Source organism: Stenella coeruleoalba, assembly GCF_951394435.1.
Source record: "Stenella coeruleoalba genome assembly, chromosome: 19".
NCBI lineage: Eukaryota > Metazoa > Chordata > Mammalia > Artiodactyla > Delphinidae > Stenella > Stenella coeruleoalba.
This window is the reverse complement of record NC_137165.1, coordinates 33802538-33819771: the sequence shown is the minus strand read 5'-3', so window position 1 is coordinate 33819771 and position 17234 is coordinate 33802538. Positions and strand designations below refer to the sequence as shown.

At 38.6% G+C, this 17234-nt stretch overlaps 1 protein-coding gene across 1 annotated transcript in view; it reads left to right on the top strand.

Moving 5' to 3' along the window:
- The window catches only part of PPM1D (protein phosphatase, Mg2+/Mn2+ dependent 1D), a 54451-nt gene that overhangs the window by 27672 nt on the left and 9545 nt on the right, over positions 1–17234 (top strand). The window contains exons 3-4 of the mRNA XM_079905541.1: positions 807–931; positions 14184–14374. Of these exons, the coding sequence (XP_079761667.1) occupies positions 807–931; positions 14184–14374 (316 nt within the window). The remainder of the gene's footprint in view (positions 1–806; positions 932–14183; positions 14375–17234) is intronic.

Below are 17234 nucleotides of genomic sequence, written 5' to 3'. Positions count from 1 at the left end.
AAAAAGAGAAAAGACGCAGACGTAGCGAATGGACTTGAGGACACGGGGAGGGGGAAGGGTAACCTGGAACGAAGTGAGAGAGTAGCATGGATATATATATACTACCAAATGTAAAATAGATAGCTAGTGGGAAGCAGCTGCATAGCACAGGGAGGTCAGCTCGGTGCTTTGTGACCACCTAGAGGGGTGGGATAGGGAGGGTGGGAGGGACACGCAAGAGGGAGAGGATATGGGGGTATATGTAAACATATAGCTGATTCACTTTGTTATACAGCAGAAACTAATACAACATTGTAAAGCAATTATACTCCAATAAAGATGTTTTAAAAAAATCCAAAAGAAACACAAAATGAATATCGTGGCAGAAATTACTAAGACCACTGAATCCCACTGAAATGGATTTGAAAAGGAAAAAATGTATTATGTCCTATTGCAGTAGTCTATTTCTGTGTATTTCCATTTGTGTGTGTGTGTGTGTGTGTGTGTGTGTGTGTGTGTGCCTGTCATTGGATCTTAAAAAAAAATTATCTTGCTTTTTTACATACATGATATCTACTCATTTCTATTCCCATTGCTTCCATTCCATTCTGTCTAGCCTACCTCAATAACCTCCAAATTTTCATCTTAATCTACCCTATTTTGTCTTTGCCTTCTGAACAGGAGCTTTGGTTTATGCATCTTTGTATCTGAAACAGATAAGTCATTATTTTGCAATAATCTGATTTTATTAGCTATTTAACACGTTAAACTACTTTAGTTGTTATATTTTAATCATTTAGAGTATTTATGTGAACTCTATTTTTTAGCGTGATGAACAAGTCTGGGGTGAATCGTGTAGTTTGGAAACGACCTCGGCTCACTCACAGTGGACCTGTGAGAAGGAGCACAGTCATTGACCAGATTCCATTTCTGGCAGTAGCAAGAGCACTTGGTAAGTAGGACTTAATATTTGGTGAAATCATCTTGGATTTTCTATAATATATGGTGGTAAAATAAAAGAGAAGACTGAGAATTAAACCCTCATTTGGCACATAATGAAGGTATAAATATGACATTATAGTAAATGATTGAAAACCTAATTATAGTAAATGATTGAAAACCTAATTAAAGTATGGGTTTCAGTGCCAATTGCTCTTTGATCATGAGTTATGTTCAATGTTTTGCTAGTTCCCATTTATTTCTAGGGAAGTAAATGTATGCCTAGGCTTGATGTTAGCCTTAAAACTATTTCTAAATGTCCTTCCCTACTTCAGCCCTTCATATTTCTCTTCAGAGCCTTCAAAGCTGTTTTTTTTCATTAGCTAGCAAAGTAAATTGTACATGACAAAATAAACATGCTTATTTTCTGTTCTACCTGGTTTTGAAAGGAAGGCTAGAGGATTATAGCTATAGAAATACCTTACCTTGGATGTACTAATTAAATTTTCTTCTAAGGAAAATTTCTTTTAGAAAACACCACTTTTTCCCTTCTCTCCTTCTTCCTCTAACAGATACTTGAGAACTGACTTGGTGCCAGGCACTGCCTTAGGCTTTGGAGAGATTATACAGATAGACTCTGCCCTCAGGGAGCAAGACTAAGTAGTTGGGGAGATGGGCAATAAAGAAGGAAACTTGTCCTGAAAGTAATATAACATTGCAAGTCAATTATACTTTAGTTTTTTAAAAAGTAAGCTTGTAAATGAAATAATTACAGGTTAGGAAATATGAAAGTCCTATGATAAAGAATAATTTAGAAGGTAAAAGCTATTTTAGATAGTGTGATGGAAATGATCCTTTTAGGAAGTGTTATTTTATCTGAGATTTGATGGCTGAGAAGGAGTTATTCTTGTGAAGAGCCTGTTGAATATTCTAGGCATGGTTCCTGAATTGGGAAACAGCGTGGCCTGTTGTAGGAATTATCAAAAGGCAGGAGTTAAGGAGGCAAACATGAGCCACAGATGTTTTCATTCTAGTCTAAGGGCACTGGGAAACATTGAAGGATATTAAGCTAAGGAGTAACATTATCTGATTTGCATTTTTAAAAGATCATGCTACCTATCATGTTACTATCTTTGTTCATCTTTGGTGATCATATACATATAGTCCCAATATTCATGGAGCCTATAATCTAATGGGGAGAATAGATAATAAACAAGTGAGAAAATTATTTTAAAAAGCATTATAAAGGAATTAAACAGTATGATATGCCACTGATTGGTGGGAGGGATAGTGGGTAGCAGAGGAGGGCTACTTTGGAGAGGATGATTAAGGAACATTCTTTTGTTTATTTATTTTTTAATAAATTTATTTATTTTTGACTCCGTTGGGTCTTCATTGCTGTGCGTGGGCTTTCTCTAGTTGCGGTGAGCGGGGGCTACTCTTCGTTGCGGTGCGCAGGCTTCTTATTGCGGTGGCTCCTCTTGTTGCGGAGCACGGGCTCTAGGCGCGCGGGCTTCAGTAGTTGTGGCACTCAGGCTCAGTAGTTGTGTCTCACGGGCTCTGGAACGCAGGCTTAGTAGTTGTGGCACACAGGCTTAGTTGCTCTGCGGCATGCGGGATCTTCCCAGACCAGGGCTTGAACCCGTGTCCCAGCATTGGCAGGCAGATTCTTAACCACTGTGCCATCAGGGAAGCCCAAGGAACATTCTTTTAAAAAGTGATATTTTGAGTGAGTAAGACCTAAAAGGAGGAGAAGGGGCCAAGTCAAAGCAAAGCCATAGCACTTGCAAAGGCTGTTAGGCAATTAGTGGACATTTGATTTTGGAGGGATGGTGGTGCGGGTTGTGTAGCATATATTCTTTTTTCCTACTGAATAATGCCCTGACTTCCTTTTGGGAAACTGTATCTCCCCTACTATGTGCAGTTTTAGTTTAGACATTCCTATTCAGGGTCCTTTTATAAAACATAAAAGGTCAGGCATATGGCCCCAGCTAGATCAGTTAGATTCCCTGTTCCATGATTTTGAGCTGTGAATCTAGAAAGGATAAACATTAAAAACCAAAAACGTGGTTGGAATGAATTCATCCTAGTGATACTGACCTCCTTTGGCAGTGCTCATTGATGTGGTTGGGTTTTCCTGCCTAGTTGTTCGGAATTGCCCTGTCTCCTTGCCTGGTTCTCCAGCTTCTTGTCTACTGTGTGAGCTACTTGATTTTCTTCTGAGTTGCCTTTTTGGCCTAGGTTAACCTGAGCTGGAAATTGTTGTTTGTTAGCTATGAATCCTAATGCAGAAAGGAAAGGACTTGCTGTCTTTAAGGACCAAGAATGAAGCCAGTGTGAGAGAGAGGAGGTAGAGATGTAAGATGAAGGCGGGGATGAGGACACTTGCCTGATTAAGAGGGTGGCGCAGGCTAAGGTAAGGAGTTTGGTGAAGACATTACCAGTGGTAGGCAAAAACTAAATCCTGCAAGGCTTTCTAGACCATGATAAGGAATTTTATTTTAAATGCTTTTGGGAAGGGATTGAAGAATAGGAGAGGAAGTAAGCCATAGTGGTTAAGAGGTAGCCTTTGGAGCCAAAATTCCTAGTTTCCAATCCCAGTGCTGTTATTTACTGTACAAACTTGGGCAAATTACTTAATATATTGTGGCACAGTTTTTTCAGCTGTAAAGTGGGGCCTGCTTCATACTGTCATGAGTATTGGGTAACTTAGCACGTGTAAAGTGCTTAAAATAGTGCCTGGCACATAGTAAGTGCTCTGTAAATGTTAGTTGTTTTTATTACTGTTGTGTACTGAAGTAGGGCAGAGACATGATCCAGTATGTTTTTAAAGGATCATTTTAGCTGATCCAGCTTGTTTTTAAAAGATCATAATGGCTAAAATTATAGGGTAATAAAATTGGAGGCCAGGGTCCCATTTAGGGACCTGTAGCAGTATTCTAAGCACTTTACATATTTTACAGATTTTTGTCTGCGTTTCCCAAGCCATTCATTCATAGTATACATGTGATATAATTGATCCTCCAATTGTTAGCAAGGAGAAAAAGGGGGCAAGGTGGATGACAGATAGTCAGCTGCTATTGACACTTCAGGTAGATGGTAAATTTCCAGTTAACTGTTGCCATTTGTAACATTAGTGAGCTTAGGAGGAAGGCATGGGAGGCAAGGAATTAATATTACTAAAGAAATAGAGGGAATTTTTGTGGGGAACTCAACACGGACTGAGGGCAAGGTCTTACTCCAGGTTCAAAAGTAAGGTGAACCTTCAGTTTAGAAAGTAGATGCCAATTTATTTTGTATATGTTAAGTGTGTGTGCGCCAAGCATTTCAAGTAAGCCTTGAAACCCTTAAGTGATTGTGGAGAGGAAGAGAAGGAACAGGTGATGGAGTGGCAAAAAGAGCAGAAAAACCAACTGGTTTTCCTGTTTCAGACATTCCTACTTAGTTCAGATATAGCTCTGGAGTAATTCAGACAAGAAGTAATTCAACCTGCTTGAACATCTTCAGTAACCTTTCCTTAATGTTTCAAAGTAGAAATTCTTGTATTATTAGACAGTTCTGTGAGTTAAAATCTGCTTCCATGAAGCTTTCAGACAGGGCAGTGTACTTCCTTTTCTTTTTGCATAATGACAGTCATTTACCTATTCAGAATTGGCTAGCATGTTTCTCTAGGCTAATTTCAGACCCTTCATTATTCTTGTCGTATTCCTCTAGATGTTTCCTTCAATAAACGTGATTTGGGAATTGAGGACACTGCAAGATGTGGTCTGACCAGTTTGAAGTACAATGGAAATATTTAGTTCCTGCTACCTGAACATTGTACTTCTCATAATGGAGTCCAAGAATCCTGTCATTAGCTTTTTGTAATCTTAACACATTAGTTGGCTTATTAAGCTCAGATCTCTAGATATTTCTCTTATGAACTGCTACCAGGTCAAGTTTCTCTTTTATGTACTCTGTTGGTTTTTATTGGGATGGTGTAAGGGTGGGGAAATGGAGACTGAATAATAGCATTAGATGAGTTGTTGGTGAAATGTATTTATCAATACAAAAGATACTGACTAATAGATTGGTGTGTATTTAGAGAGAGAGATCTTGATTGATGTGATGCTGTTTTTCTTCTTAGCTTAGTTTCAACATTTGTTAACTACCTAGAGAAAGAAATAATGTGCGTGGTCCTCGATTTTGTATATTATACAAATATTCAAAAATACTTAGGCAGCAAGATATTAGCATTGTTTAACTACTTTTAGTTGCCAGAGAGAAAAAATAGTAATTAGAGAGTAGAGAAATCAGACACTTTGACTGGGTGATGACAGTTACCATCACTAATGAGGAATAGTTGGACATTGTATGCCTCCAGATGTGTGGTACACATATCCCCTATGTAGTACCCTGGTCAAAAATGCATAGCCTCAATCTAGATAAAGGAGGTTAAAGAAATGTTACAAGTAAAGAAAAAAAGAAGAAGAAAAGAAATGTTACAAGTATATGCTATTCCTGATCCTAGGCTGGATCCTATAAAGGATATTATTAGGCCATCTGATAATTCAGAATATGGATGGTAGACGGTATATTAGGTAAATATTATATTAATATAAATTTATGAAGCTGATAACTGCAGTGTCCTTATTCTTAGAAAATACACTTTGAAGTATTTAGGGATAAAGGACCATTATTTAAAATATTTTTTATATATACACACAGAATCTTTTTTTTTTTTTTTTCGGTACACGGGCCTCTCACTGTTGTGGCCTCTTCCGTTGTGGAGCACAGGCTCCGGATGCACAGGGTCAGCGGCCATGGCTCATGGGCCCAGCCGCTCTGTGGCATGTGGGATCTTCCCAGACTGGGGCACGAACCCGTGTCCCCTGCATCGGCAGGTGGACTCTCAACCACTGCGCCACCAGGGAAGCCCCAGAATCTTTATATATATGTAGATTGAAAACAAGCGAATGGGGCAAAATGTCAACAATAGATGAATCTGAGTAAAGATCGGTGTTCTTTGTCATAGTTTTATTTTTATAGCTTTATACATTTGAAATGATCTCCAGATGAAATGTTTTTAAAAATAGGCTGGCAGGGACTTCCCTGGTGGCGCAGTGGTTAAGGATCCGCCTGTGAATGCAGGGGACAGGGGTTCGATCCCTGGTCTGGGAAGATCCCACATGCCGCGGAGCAACTAAGCCCGTGAGCCACAACTACTGAGCCCGCATGCCACAACTACTGAAGCCCACGTGCCTACAGCCCATGCTCAGCAACAAAAGAAGCCACCGCAAAGAGAAGCCTGTGCACCAGAACAAAGAGTAGCCCCCACTTGCCACAACTAGAGAAAGCCCGTGCACAGCAACAAAGATCCAATGCAGCCAAAAAAGAAATAAACTTAAAAAAAATGGATAAAACCACATACAGAGTCCTCACTTCTTTGTGATTGTTTATTCATTCACCAAATATTTATTAAATGCCTGCTGTGTGCCAGGTATTGCTCTAGGTTCTGAGGATTCTGCAATGGACAGGTGAAAATTCCTGGACCCATGGAACTTACTTTCTAGTGAGGGGAAACAGATGATAAACTAAAATAAATAAGTAGAATATATATTGTGGTATATAGTAAAAAGTGCTAATGTGAAAAATAAAGCAGGAAACGTTGTGGGGGTGGGAGTGTAATTTTCAATGGGATTGTCAGGGGACTTCCGTAGTGGCACAGTGGTTAAGAATCCACCTGCCAATGCAGGGGACACGGGTTTGAGCCCTGGTCCGAGAAGATCCCACATGCCGTGGAGCAACTAAGCCTGTGCGCCACAACTACTGAGCCTGCGCTCTAGAGCCCACGAGCCACAACTACTGAAGCCCGTTGGCCTAGAGCCCATGCTCTGCAACAAGAGAAGCCACCACAATGAGAAGCCTGTGCACTGCAACGAAGAGTAGACCCCTCTCTCTGCAATTAGAGAAAGCCCACAAGAAGCAATGAAGACCCAACACAACCAAAAATAAAACAAACAAATAAATAAATGGGATGGTCAGAGGAGGTCTGAAAAGATGACATTTGAGTGAAGAGATGAGGCATCAAGGTCTGTGGGTGTTTGGGGCAAGATATTAGGCAGAAGGAACAACAAATATAAAGTGTCCTTTTTATGATTTTTTTTTTTTAACTGAGCAGCTTGAAAGGTGGAGTTGCCATTAACTGATGTAGCAAAGACCAGAGTATATGTAGCAGGGGGAGGTCAGTTCAATTTTGGACAACTTACCTTCAAGGTGCTAATCAGACATTAAAGTGGTGATATCCATTGGGCTTCTGGTTATGAAAATTGACTAGGTGAGGGCCAGGCTAGAGATATCAGTCTGTGGCTGAATCAAGGGATTGAGTGTAGGTAAAAAAGGGGGGAAAAAAGAAAAGAGAAGGGTCCAGTGACTGAGCCCTGAGATACTGTCACTGTTAAGAGGTGGGGGCATGAATGGAAGAACAGGGAAAACAAGACTGAGAAAGAGCCACAGGTAAAATACAAGAAGGTTCAGGAGAGTGTCCTGAAAGCTAAGAGAAGAAACTGTTTCAAGAAGGTATTTCGTTATATGTCAGTTATACCTCAATTAAAAAAAAAATTTCAAATACTGTTGATAGTTCAGGTAAAGGAAAGACTGAGAAGTGACCTTTGGGTTTAACAATGTGAAAGTCATTGGTGACCTTGACAAAGTAGCTTTTGGTGGATATTGAGACCACAATCGTGACTGGAGTTGGTTCAAGAAAGAGTGAGAAGGGGAAATTTTGATATAGCAAGTTTTAGACACTCTTCCTAGGTTGGGAAGGAAGAGATGGGGCTTTAGCTGGAGTAGAAAGAATAGCGTCAAGAGAGGGTTTGCTACTGTTATTTTTAAAAGGGAAGAAATAATAACAGTTGATGGGAAAGATCGTCTAGACCAGGGAAAACTCCATGTAGGAGATAAAATACAATTGCTATAGTTATTTCCTATGACAATTACATTATTGTAACATAATTTTGTAAACAAATGTATGGAAATAAATGAATATTTTCATATAAAAAGACGTGGGAGAGATGGTTTTGTTTTAGTAATGGAAAAAAATTGCTTCTGCTTTTTCTCTTGATTTTATTTTCCTATCACATATTTTCTCAAATATCTTTTTTATTTTTTTAAACTTTATTGAGATATAACTGACATACAGCACTGTATATAAGTTTAAGGCGTACAGCATTTAAAAGAGAATATCCTTTAGATTTGAACATTTAAGCTGAAAGAAATGCTTTGTCATATTACTTTTCCTGTCTTTATTTTGGCACTTGGGGGGAAAAAAGTTAACTATTTAAGTTCTAGCTTTCTTTTTTTTTTTTTTTTTTTTTTGTGGTACGCGGGCCTCTCACTGCTGTGGCCTCTCCCACTGCGGAGCACAGGCTCCGGACGCGCAGGCTCAGTGGCCATGGCTCACGGGCCCAGACGCTCTGCGGCATGTGGGACTTTCCGGGACTGAGGCACGAACCTGCGTCCCCTGCAGCGGTAGGAGGACTCTCAACCACTGCGCCACCGGGGAAGCCCTCTAGCTTTCTTTTTAAGTTTAACTTGTTGCATGGTAATTCTTATTGGCCCATAGTAAATTAAATTATAGAATTTAGCACCACTCTTATGGTTAATAGTCATTTTTCTTCCAGTTTTTTGGGAAAGAGAGAAGTTTGCTTATCAAAATTTGTACTGATGATGATCAAAATTACCTGAGTGCAAATGTAGCAAAGGTGTCTCCTAGTGGCTGTCCGATGGAATTGCATGTGAGTCTTGCAATTCATTTATTCATTGAACAGATATTTGAGTGCAGTATGTACCAAGCACAGGGTCTTTGCCCTCATGGAAGCTTACAGTTTAGAGAGGGGAGAGGCATTCATCAAATGATCACAAAAAGAACTGAAACATTACAACTCTTAACTATTTGTATATCTGTTAGTGGGAACTTAAAATGGGAGTAGTTTACCTAACCGGAGAGGCCAGAGAAGTGATGTTTGAGCTGAGGTCTTAAGAATTACTAAAAGTTAATAGAAGAAGAAAATGTGTTCTAGGCATAGGAACTGCATTTGTGAACAGCTCTGTGATAGGAGGAGGCATGGTGAATATAAGGGACTCTGATGAAGGGTAGGTGGAACAAAGATATGGGAACAAGAGGCATAGATAAAGTCAGAAAATACTGCATTTTTATAGGCTGTGGTTAAGAGTTATGCAAGAGTAAACTATTGCAGAGTTGGGGTGGGAAACATAACTAGGTAGGGGTGTGTGTGTGTGTTTTAATTATGGCAAAATACATATAACAAAATTTACCATCTTAACCATTTTAAGTATACAGTTCAGTGGTATTAAGTACGTTTACATTGTTGTGCAACCATCACCACCGTCAATCTTAAATTTGTGTTTTAAAGAGATGATTTTGGTTGCAGTTTTGAGGATGGATTAGGTGAGGCAAAAGTTGCTGGGAAGCTCTCCACGGGAAGCCACTCACAGAGCTGGAGGGGGGTGGGGGAGGAATGTTGAAATTCCATAGGATAAGGACCACTAGGTGTCCTGCACATTGCTGGCTGCAGTATGCCCCAGCAGCAAGCAGAGAACATACTGAAACCAGAAGAAAGGCCTCTTTCTCATCTGGTATCACTCCAGTGCCCCTATTGAAAACAAAAGGGAAATGGCCATTGAGCAGGCAACCAACCTCTGCCACAATGTTCAAGGCCCCTCCCTTTAATATATAGAGGAATGACATTCCTGTGATCCTATAATGGTGTACAAACACTAGGCCAATAATAAAATACTTAGTTCAATTCTGATTCTTACTCATTTGATCTCAGATAAAGCCATGTAGATTACCTGAACTGGCAAAATAAGGGAACTGGCTCTATCTTCTGTTCCTAAATCTAGCTATGAATACAGATCATATGGTGAGTTCATTAAAAATTCAAATTCTAGGGACTTTTACCGGCAAATATAAAGCAACTTGAGCATCAAAACGATAACAGGAATAAGTTATAGTATAATGAGGAAAAAAAGAATCCCTAAGTCCATACTGGTACAAAAAGATTATAAAGAGGTAGAGAGAACAATGGAAAGTTCTTCTTTAGAGAAGACAACTAATAAATGTAGTTAGTGTCCTAATTCTATCATCAGTTTACAACCGTGACAATAGCACTTGATTCGTGCAAGAATCATTAATGAATGCTAAAATGTGGCATATTTTGGTGAGGAATAGGATATTTCACACAATCTCAAACTATCACTGTATAGATTACTTAGGGCATCTTTACAGTGCTGGTAGGCAGCACTTTAACTGAATGATCAGGCTTGGCATTGCCAATAATAGGACAGACTGACATTTTGTGCCTCCTAATGTGACATACTAAGAAGGCTATGACTTCAGCATTGTAGTATTCTGGCCAAAAAAAAAGTTTAACCTGAACACAAACCCTTATATCTAGCCTGCGGACACGAGGAAGCAGTCAGACAAATCCAAATTGAGGGTCACTCTGCAGACAACTGGCCTGGACTCTTTTGACAATTGTCTGTCAGTGTCATGAATGACAAAAACAAATCACAAAACCTAGAGAATTGTTCTGGGTTAAAAACAACTAAAAAATATGACAACTGAATGTAATGAATGATCCCTGAGTGGATCCTGGATATTAAAAAAACATTATTGCGGGAATTCCCTGGTGATCCAGGGGTTAGGACTTGGCACTTTCACTGAGGGGGCCTGGGTTCGGTCCCTGTTGGGGGAATTAAGATCCTGAAAGCCACGTGGTGCGGCCAAAATAAAAAAGGCATTATTGGGATAACTGGGGAAATTTGAACATAGATTTTATATTACACAATACTGGATCAACATGAAATTTTCTGACTGTGGCTACATAGGAGAATATCCTTATGCTCAGGAGATTAAATAGGAGATACATGTTATTGGGTTGGGAGATATAATATTGTTAAGATGGCATTTCTCCCTGAAGTAATCTATAGGTTCAGTGCAATCGCATTCAAAACCCAGAATCTGGGGGGACTTCCCTCCTGGTCCAGTGGGTAAGACTCCACGCTCCCAAAGAGGGGGCTGAGGTTTGATCCCTGGTCTGGGAACTAGATGCTGCATGCATGCTGCAACTAAGCATTTGCATGCCGCAACTAAGAGTCCACGTGCCGCCACTAAGAAGTCCTCATGCCACAACTGAAGATCCCTCATGTTGCAACAAAGACCCAGTGCAGCCTAAATAAATAAGGTAATAATAATATTATTATTTTTTTAAATATATTTTTTTAATTTTTGCCTGCGTCAGGTCTTAGTCATGGGATTTTTGTTGCAGCATGTGGGATCTTTCGTTGCGGCACACAGCCTCCTTGTTGTGGCGCACGGGCTTCTCTCTAGTTGTGGCTCATGTGCTCAGTAGTTGTGGTGCATGGGCTTAGTTGCCCCACAGCATGTGGGATGTTAGTCCCCTGACCAGGGATCAAACCCGTGTCCCCTGGATTGGAAGGCGATTCTTAACACTGGAACACCAGGGAAGTTCCAGTAAATATTATGAAAAACAAAAAATAGAGTTTGGGAATTCCCTGACGGTCCAGGGGTTAGGACTCCATGCTTCCACTGCAGGGGGGCACAGGTTCACAGGGAATTAAGATCCCCCATGCCACGTGGCCCAGCCAAAAACTAAAAATAAACAAATAATTAATTTAAAAAACAGTTTCAGAAATTTAAGTTAGGAGAAATGCGCCTTTCTTCTGGAAATGTATTGAGGTTTAGTGAGAAAGAAAAAAGAGATTGGCAACATATTGGGGGCTAGTGATTTCGGAGTTGCGAGCTTGAGAGGACAATTTTGTGGAAGGAGTATACATATATATTGGGTATATATCCGTAGACATCTCTAGAAGGATACATAAGGACAATAGTTGTTCCCTAAGTGGAGAACCAGAAAGGACATGAATGGGAAAGGAGATTTTTGTATCTTTTGGTTTTCGTGCCATGTGAAATAAACAAGTAACTTATTTTAAAATATTTTCAAATTTATAACAATATTAATGTTAGTTTATATATGAGAAATTGTGACCCTTCTTTGAGGTCATATAGTTTGCATTAGATTCAAAATTGGAATTTCTTTTTTAACCTAGATTTTAAGTTTAGACATATTAAGGATTCTGCTTTATATGAATTTATGTTTTTACTTGGAGTGGCAATATTAATTTCAAATATTGGGGGGCAAATTGCTTTTGAAAGCTTTTAGCATCACATATGAACCCTGTAATTGCTATCTTAAAATTTATCTTAACTGTTTCCATCCATGTTCATTTTTATAGTTTCATCAACCAGGGAGTTTTGTTTTACTGGTATAAAGAAATAAATGTGTCTTTGTGAGGTGACCTGGATTATAATTAGCTTTTAGTGGTCATATGTGTTCTCTTTTGTTACTCTGAAGGATGAATTGCCCCTTTCAAGAGGCTGGTTTAGCAGTGAATTTTGCTATTTCAGAGTAGAGTAATTGATTTGAATTATTCTTTCCTTGGACTCTGAGCATATTTGGATTGGCCAGTATTTCTGATGAGAGGTATGATGACGTTTAAATAAGGAAAGGAGAGGACAAAGAGCTTCCTCTTGTTTAGCAAAAGTCAGACCTGCTTAACAGCGGCAAAAACAATTTATCCTCTTGTCTGAAAACCTTTTGCTCTTAATTAGGTCTTTCCCCAAAGTATTTCACAACAAATAAAAGAGGCGGAAATTAATGTTTTCTCCTTCTTGTCTCCTCCTTCCTGTTTTTGGACGCAGAAGAGATTATATTGTCCTACTTATTTATCTTATGTATCACAAAAGAGTAGATGGTTTCTATAAATTTTTTTTTCTATTTCAGTTTTATTGATCTTTTAGATGACCTGAGTCAACTAAAGCTTCTTTTATGTGAACATTTTGAGGTGTACATCTAATGCGTCTAAAAAGCAGAAGTGTTAGGCATTGTTTTATGTGGAGCTAATCAAGAAGGAAGATAATTATTTAAGAATCTTCTTTTACTGGCTCACTGAAAGGGTGAACTATTGATCTCCAAAGGCTAGTCATTGATCTCCAAAGGCTAGGTAGGTTAAAAGCATAAAAATGCTCATTTTTATCTCTGGAATTTTCTTCCAAGTGACTGGCACCCATCCTTTCAGTTTTGATGTAGGTATTTTCTTGACCTAGGGGGTTAACAGGAGGTTTTCAGTTAGCCACTAGGACTCTTATTTGTAGAGCAACGTCTCCACATGTTATCTTTTTTTACAGTTATCTTAGTTAATCTTGGCCCTTCGCTCTTCCCCATACATTTTATTTTTTTCTACTTTTAAATATATTTTTTAAAATTTTTATTGGAGTATAGTTGATTTACAATGTTGTGTTAGTTTCTGCTGTACAGCGAAGTGAATCAGTTATACATATATCCACTCTTTTTTAGATTCTTTTCTCACGTAGGTCACTACAGAGTATTGAGTAGAGTTCCCTGTGCTGTATATAGAGTAGATCCTTCCTATACGTTTTAGAATCAGCTTGTCAGATTCTACAAAAGTCCTTTTGGGATTTTGGATGGAATTACATTGACATTATAGGTTATTTTTGGAAGAATTAACATCTTCATAATGTTAACTCTTCCTATCTTTGATTATAGTTTATTTCCCCACTTATTTAGATAGTCTTTGGAATCTAATTGTATAATCTTGTCCATAAAAGATTTGCACACCTTTTATTAAATTTCACAGTACCTGATATTTGGTTCACTGTTATAAATGGAATTGTTTAAAATTTTACATTTTCCATTTCTTGCTATTATATAGAGATACAGCTGACTTTTATATATTGGGTTTGTATTTAACAACCTTGCTAAGTGTTCCTGTTCTGATAATTTATCTAACTTCTTTTTGGTTTCCCATGTAGAAATAAAATTATCTTCAAGTAATGATAGTTTTATTTTCTCCTTTCCAATTCACATATATCATTTATTTTTATTATCTTACTGTGTTGAGAAGGATCCCTCATATAGAATTAGAAGAGAAGTGGTGATAGAAGGCATACTTTTATCAGGTTCATAAGGGAGTTACCTTTTCAAATTTCTAGTTTGCTAAGAAGTCTTTTTTATTTTAAATCATGAATGGATTTTGAATGTTATCAAATGCTTTTCTGCATCTGTTGAGATGAACATGTAGATTTTCTTCTTTAATCTGTTGATACGATACTACTAGCTTGCAAATAATACTTCTTGCTTTTTCTGCCTCCTGCTCCCCAGGTGATTTGTGGAGCTATGATTTCTTCAGTGGTGAGTTTGTGGTGTCACCTGAACCAGACACAAGTGTCCACACTCTTGATCCCCAGAAGCACAAGTATATTATCTTGGGGAGTGATGGTCTTTGGAATATGATTCCACCTCAAGATGCCATCTCAATGTGCCAGGACCAAGAGGAGAAAAAATACTTGATGGTGAGAAATAACTCAATTCGATATTATTATCTACACATTGTTCTGGTACTTTTGTCAGGGGTCTTGAATATGAACTAAGGATGTTCACCTTGAGTAGATTTTTGCATTTGCCCTGGCTGTAGAAGAAAGTAAAATATAGATTTCTGAAGCTTATTAGGAGAACAAGACAGGAAATAGATGAATGAAACTAGATAACAAAACATACAGCCACTGACTTCATTATGAGCAGCCCTTGACTTCCTGGCCTATGGAACCCTCACTGATCCTTCTTTTTATAAATTGAGATATAATTCACATTCCATAAAATTTACCTTTTTAAAGTATTCAGGTCAGTGTTTCTTAGGGTATTCTCAAAGTTATGTAACTCTCACCACTAATTCCAGAACATTTCATCACTGCCCCCAACAAACCCCATAACCATTAGCAGTCATTCACTATCACCCCTGTTCCCTGGCAACCACTAATTTTTTTTGTCTCTATGTATTTGCCTGTTTTGCATACTGCGTATAAATGAGATCATACAATATGTGGCCTTTTGTGTCTGACTTCTTTCACTTAAGCATAATGTTTTCAAGCTTCATTCATGTTGCTTGTATCAGTACTTTATTCCTTTTTATGACCGAATAATTTTCCATTGATGGATATATAACATTTTATTTATCCATCCATTCATCAGTCAGTGGGTACTTTAGTTGTTTCCACTTTTTGGCTATTTTGAATGATGCTGCTGTTAACATTCATGTACAAGTTTTTGTGTGGACATGTTTTCAGATCTCTCAGGTATCTACCTAGGAGTGGAATTCCTGGGTCATGTGGTAACTCTATGCCACCTATATTGTTTTAGTCAATTGCAAACCTAGAAACAACCATCAATGAGAAAATTCTTTTCTTTCCTTCCTGGCTTGCTTAAAAGTTGATCTTCATTCTGAGCAATGACAAAGTAAGGAGATTTGGAAAGTGCAATGTTATTGAAGGCAAGGAAAGAGAGTGTTTTGGAGTAGTAGCCAGCAATGTCAAATTCTACAAAGAAGTAGAGGCAGATGGATGAAAACAGGGTATTGGGTTTTACATTTAGGATCTTTTATTATTAGTGACCTTCAAGGATGAAGAGTTTCGGTTGAAGTGATGAGGGCATTAGCTAGCAGACTGGAGTGATGATGAAACAGTACTTTGTGAGCCTAGGAAATAGATGTAGTGAGTGTTAAGGAAGACAAGGGAATGTGCCATTGTTAGCTTGAAAAGATAGTGAGGGTCTTGAAAGCAGTTTTATAGTCTTACAAGAAAGATTGACAGAACAAGAGAAATAAAGGATGTTGATGGAATGAAGGTCCAGAGCACATCGAAGTAACTGGAATCAATGGCTCCTTGGAAAAGATTATCTTTTTCTAAGATGGGAGGAATGGTAAAGCTATATTTTGGGGTGATAAGGAGGCAACATGAAAGAACTTGTATTAAATTGCCTCCATTCATTCCCTCAACTAACATGTTAGGCACTAGGTACAAAGGAAGCAAAGGTGAATAGAATATGGTCCTTGCTTAGCATTTACCATATTATTACAAATAGGATATATAGCTAGCTATCAGTACCATTTGATTGTGAGTTGTTTAAAGATAAGAGTCATGTATCTATTCAATTTTACAAACTTGGGGCTAGCATGATGCATTTGGTCAGTGATGTCAGATATAAAAGAAAGATTAAATAAAATAAAGACTATTTTGTCTATTGGAGTTTGTTTGTTTGTTTGCTACGCCGGCTTGCGGGATCTTAGCTCCCCTACCAGGGATCAAACCTGGGCCCTTGGCAGTGAAAGCGCGGACTCCTAACTACTGTACTGCCAGGGAATTTCCATGTCTATTGGATTTAGAATTCTTTAATGATGAGAGAGGAAGAGAGAAACATTTCAGTGGCATGATGAAGCCAAAAGCCAGTTTTATTGGGTTGGGAGAACCTAAGTGTCATAAACACCTAAGTGTTTTTAGAATGAGTATTGAAGGAAGCATTCATCTAACAATATTTATAACAAGTGTTGAGAACTGAGAGGGAGAAGATAGGAAACTTATGAGGACTGCCTAAGGAAGTTTCATGGATGAGAGTGGTATTTGAGCAGGTCTTAAAGGTGGAGTTGAATTTACCAGGTAAAGAGATGAAGCGAGGAGAGTGAAGCTTTCCAGGCAAAGGAATAGAATGTGTAAAGTCAGAGGGAAGAGACAAGTACAGCACATTCAGATTTCACAAGTAACTTGATGTGATTCGAAGACAGGAGGCAAAAAGGTTTTGAATGGTCTGTTATGAAGTTAAGTCTTAATAGTCAGGTAGTGGAAAGTATTGAAAAGCTGCATTTTAGATACGCATTTTAGAAAGCATACTCGTGGCAGGGTGGAATAGAGGGCAGATGATAATGGATGTGAGAATTCTATTTATTAGGAGGTGTAGGAAAAACATCTTGCCCCTTACTAAATTAAACTGATGCAAAGTTGGCAATGAAAGAGAATGGGTGTCAGCAGTGAGTGATTAGTGAAGAATCCCTGAGAGAAGGTGAATTTTGATGAATGGAATCATATTTATAAGGTCTGTCTCTGCGTCTCTTCACATGTTGATTCCTATTGACAGTATCTGATTTGATTTTAGTTTTATTAATTAATTAATTAATGGCTCCCTTGGGTCTTTGTTGCTGCACGCGGGCTTTCTCTAGTTGCAGTGAGCGGGGGCTACTCTTCATTGTGGTGCATGGGCTTCTCATTGCAGTGGCTTCTCTTGTTGCAGAGCATGGGCTCTAGGCATGAGGGTTTCAGTAGTTGTGGCATGCGGGCTCAGTAGTTGTGTCTCGTGGGCTCTAGAGCTCAGGCTCAGGAGTTGTGG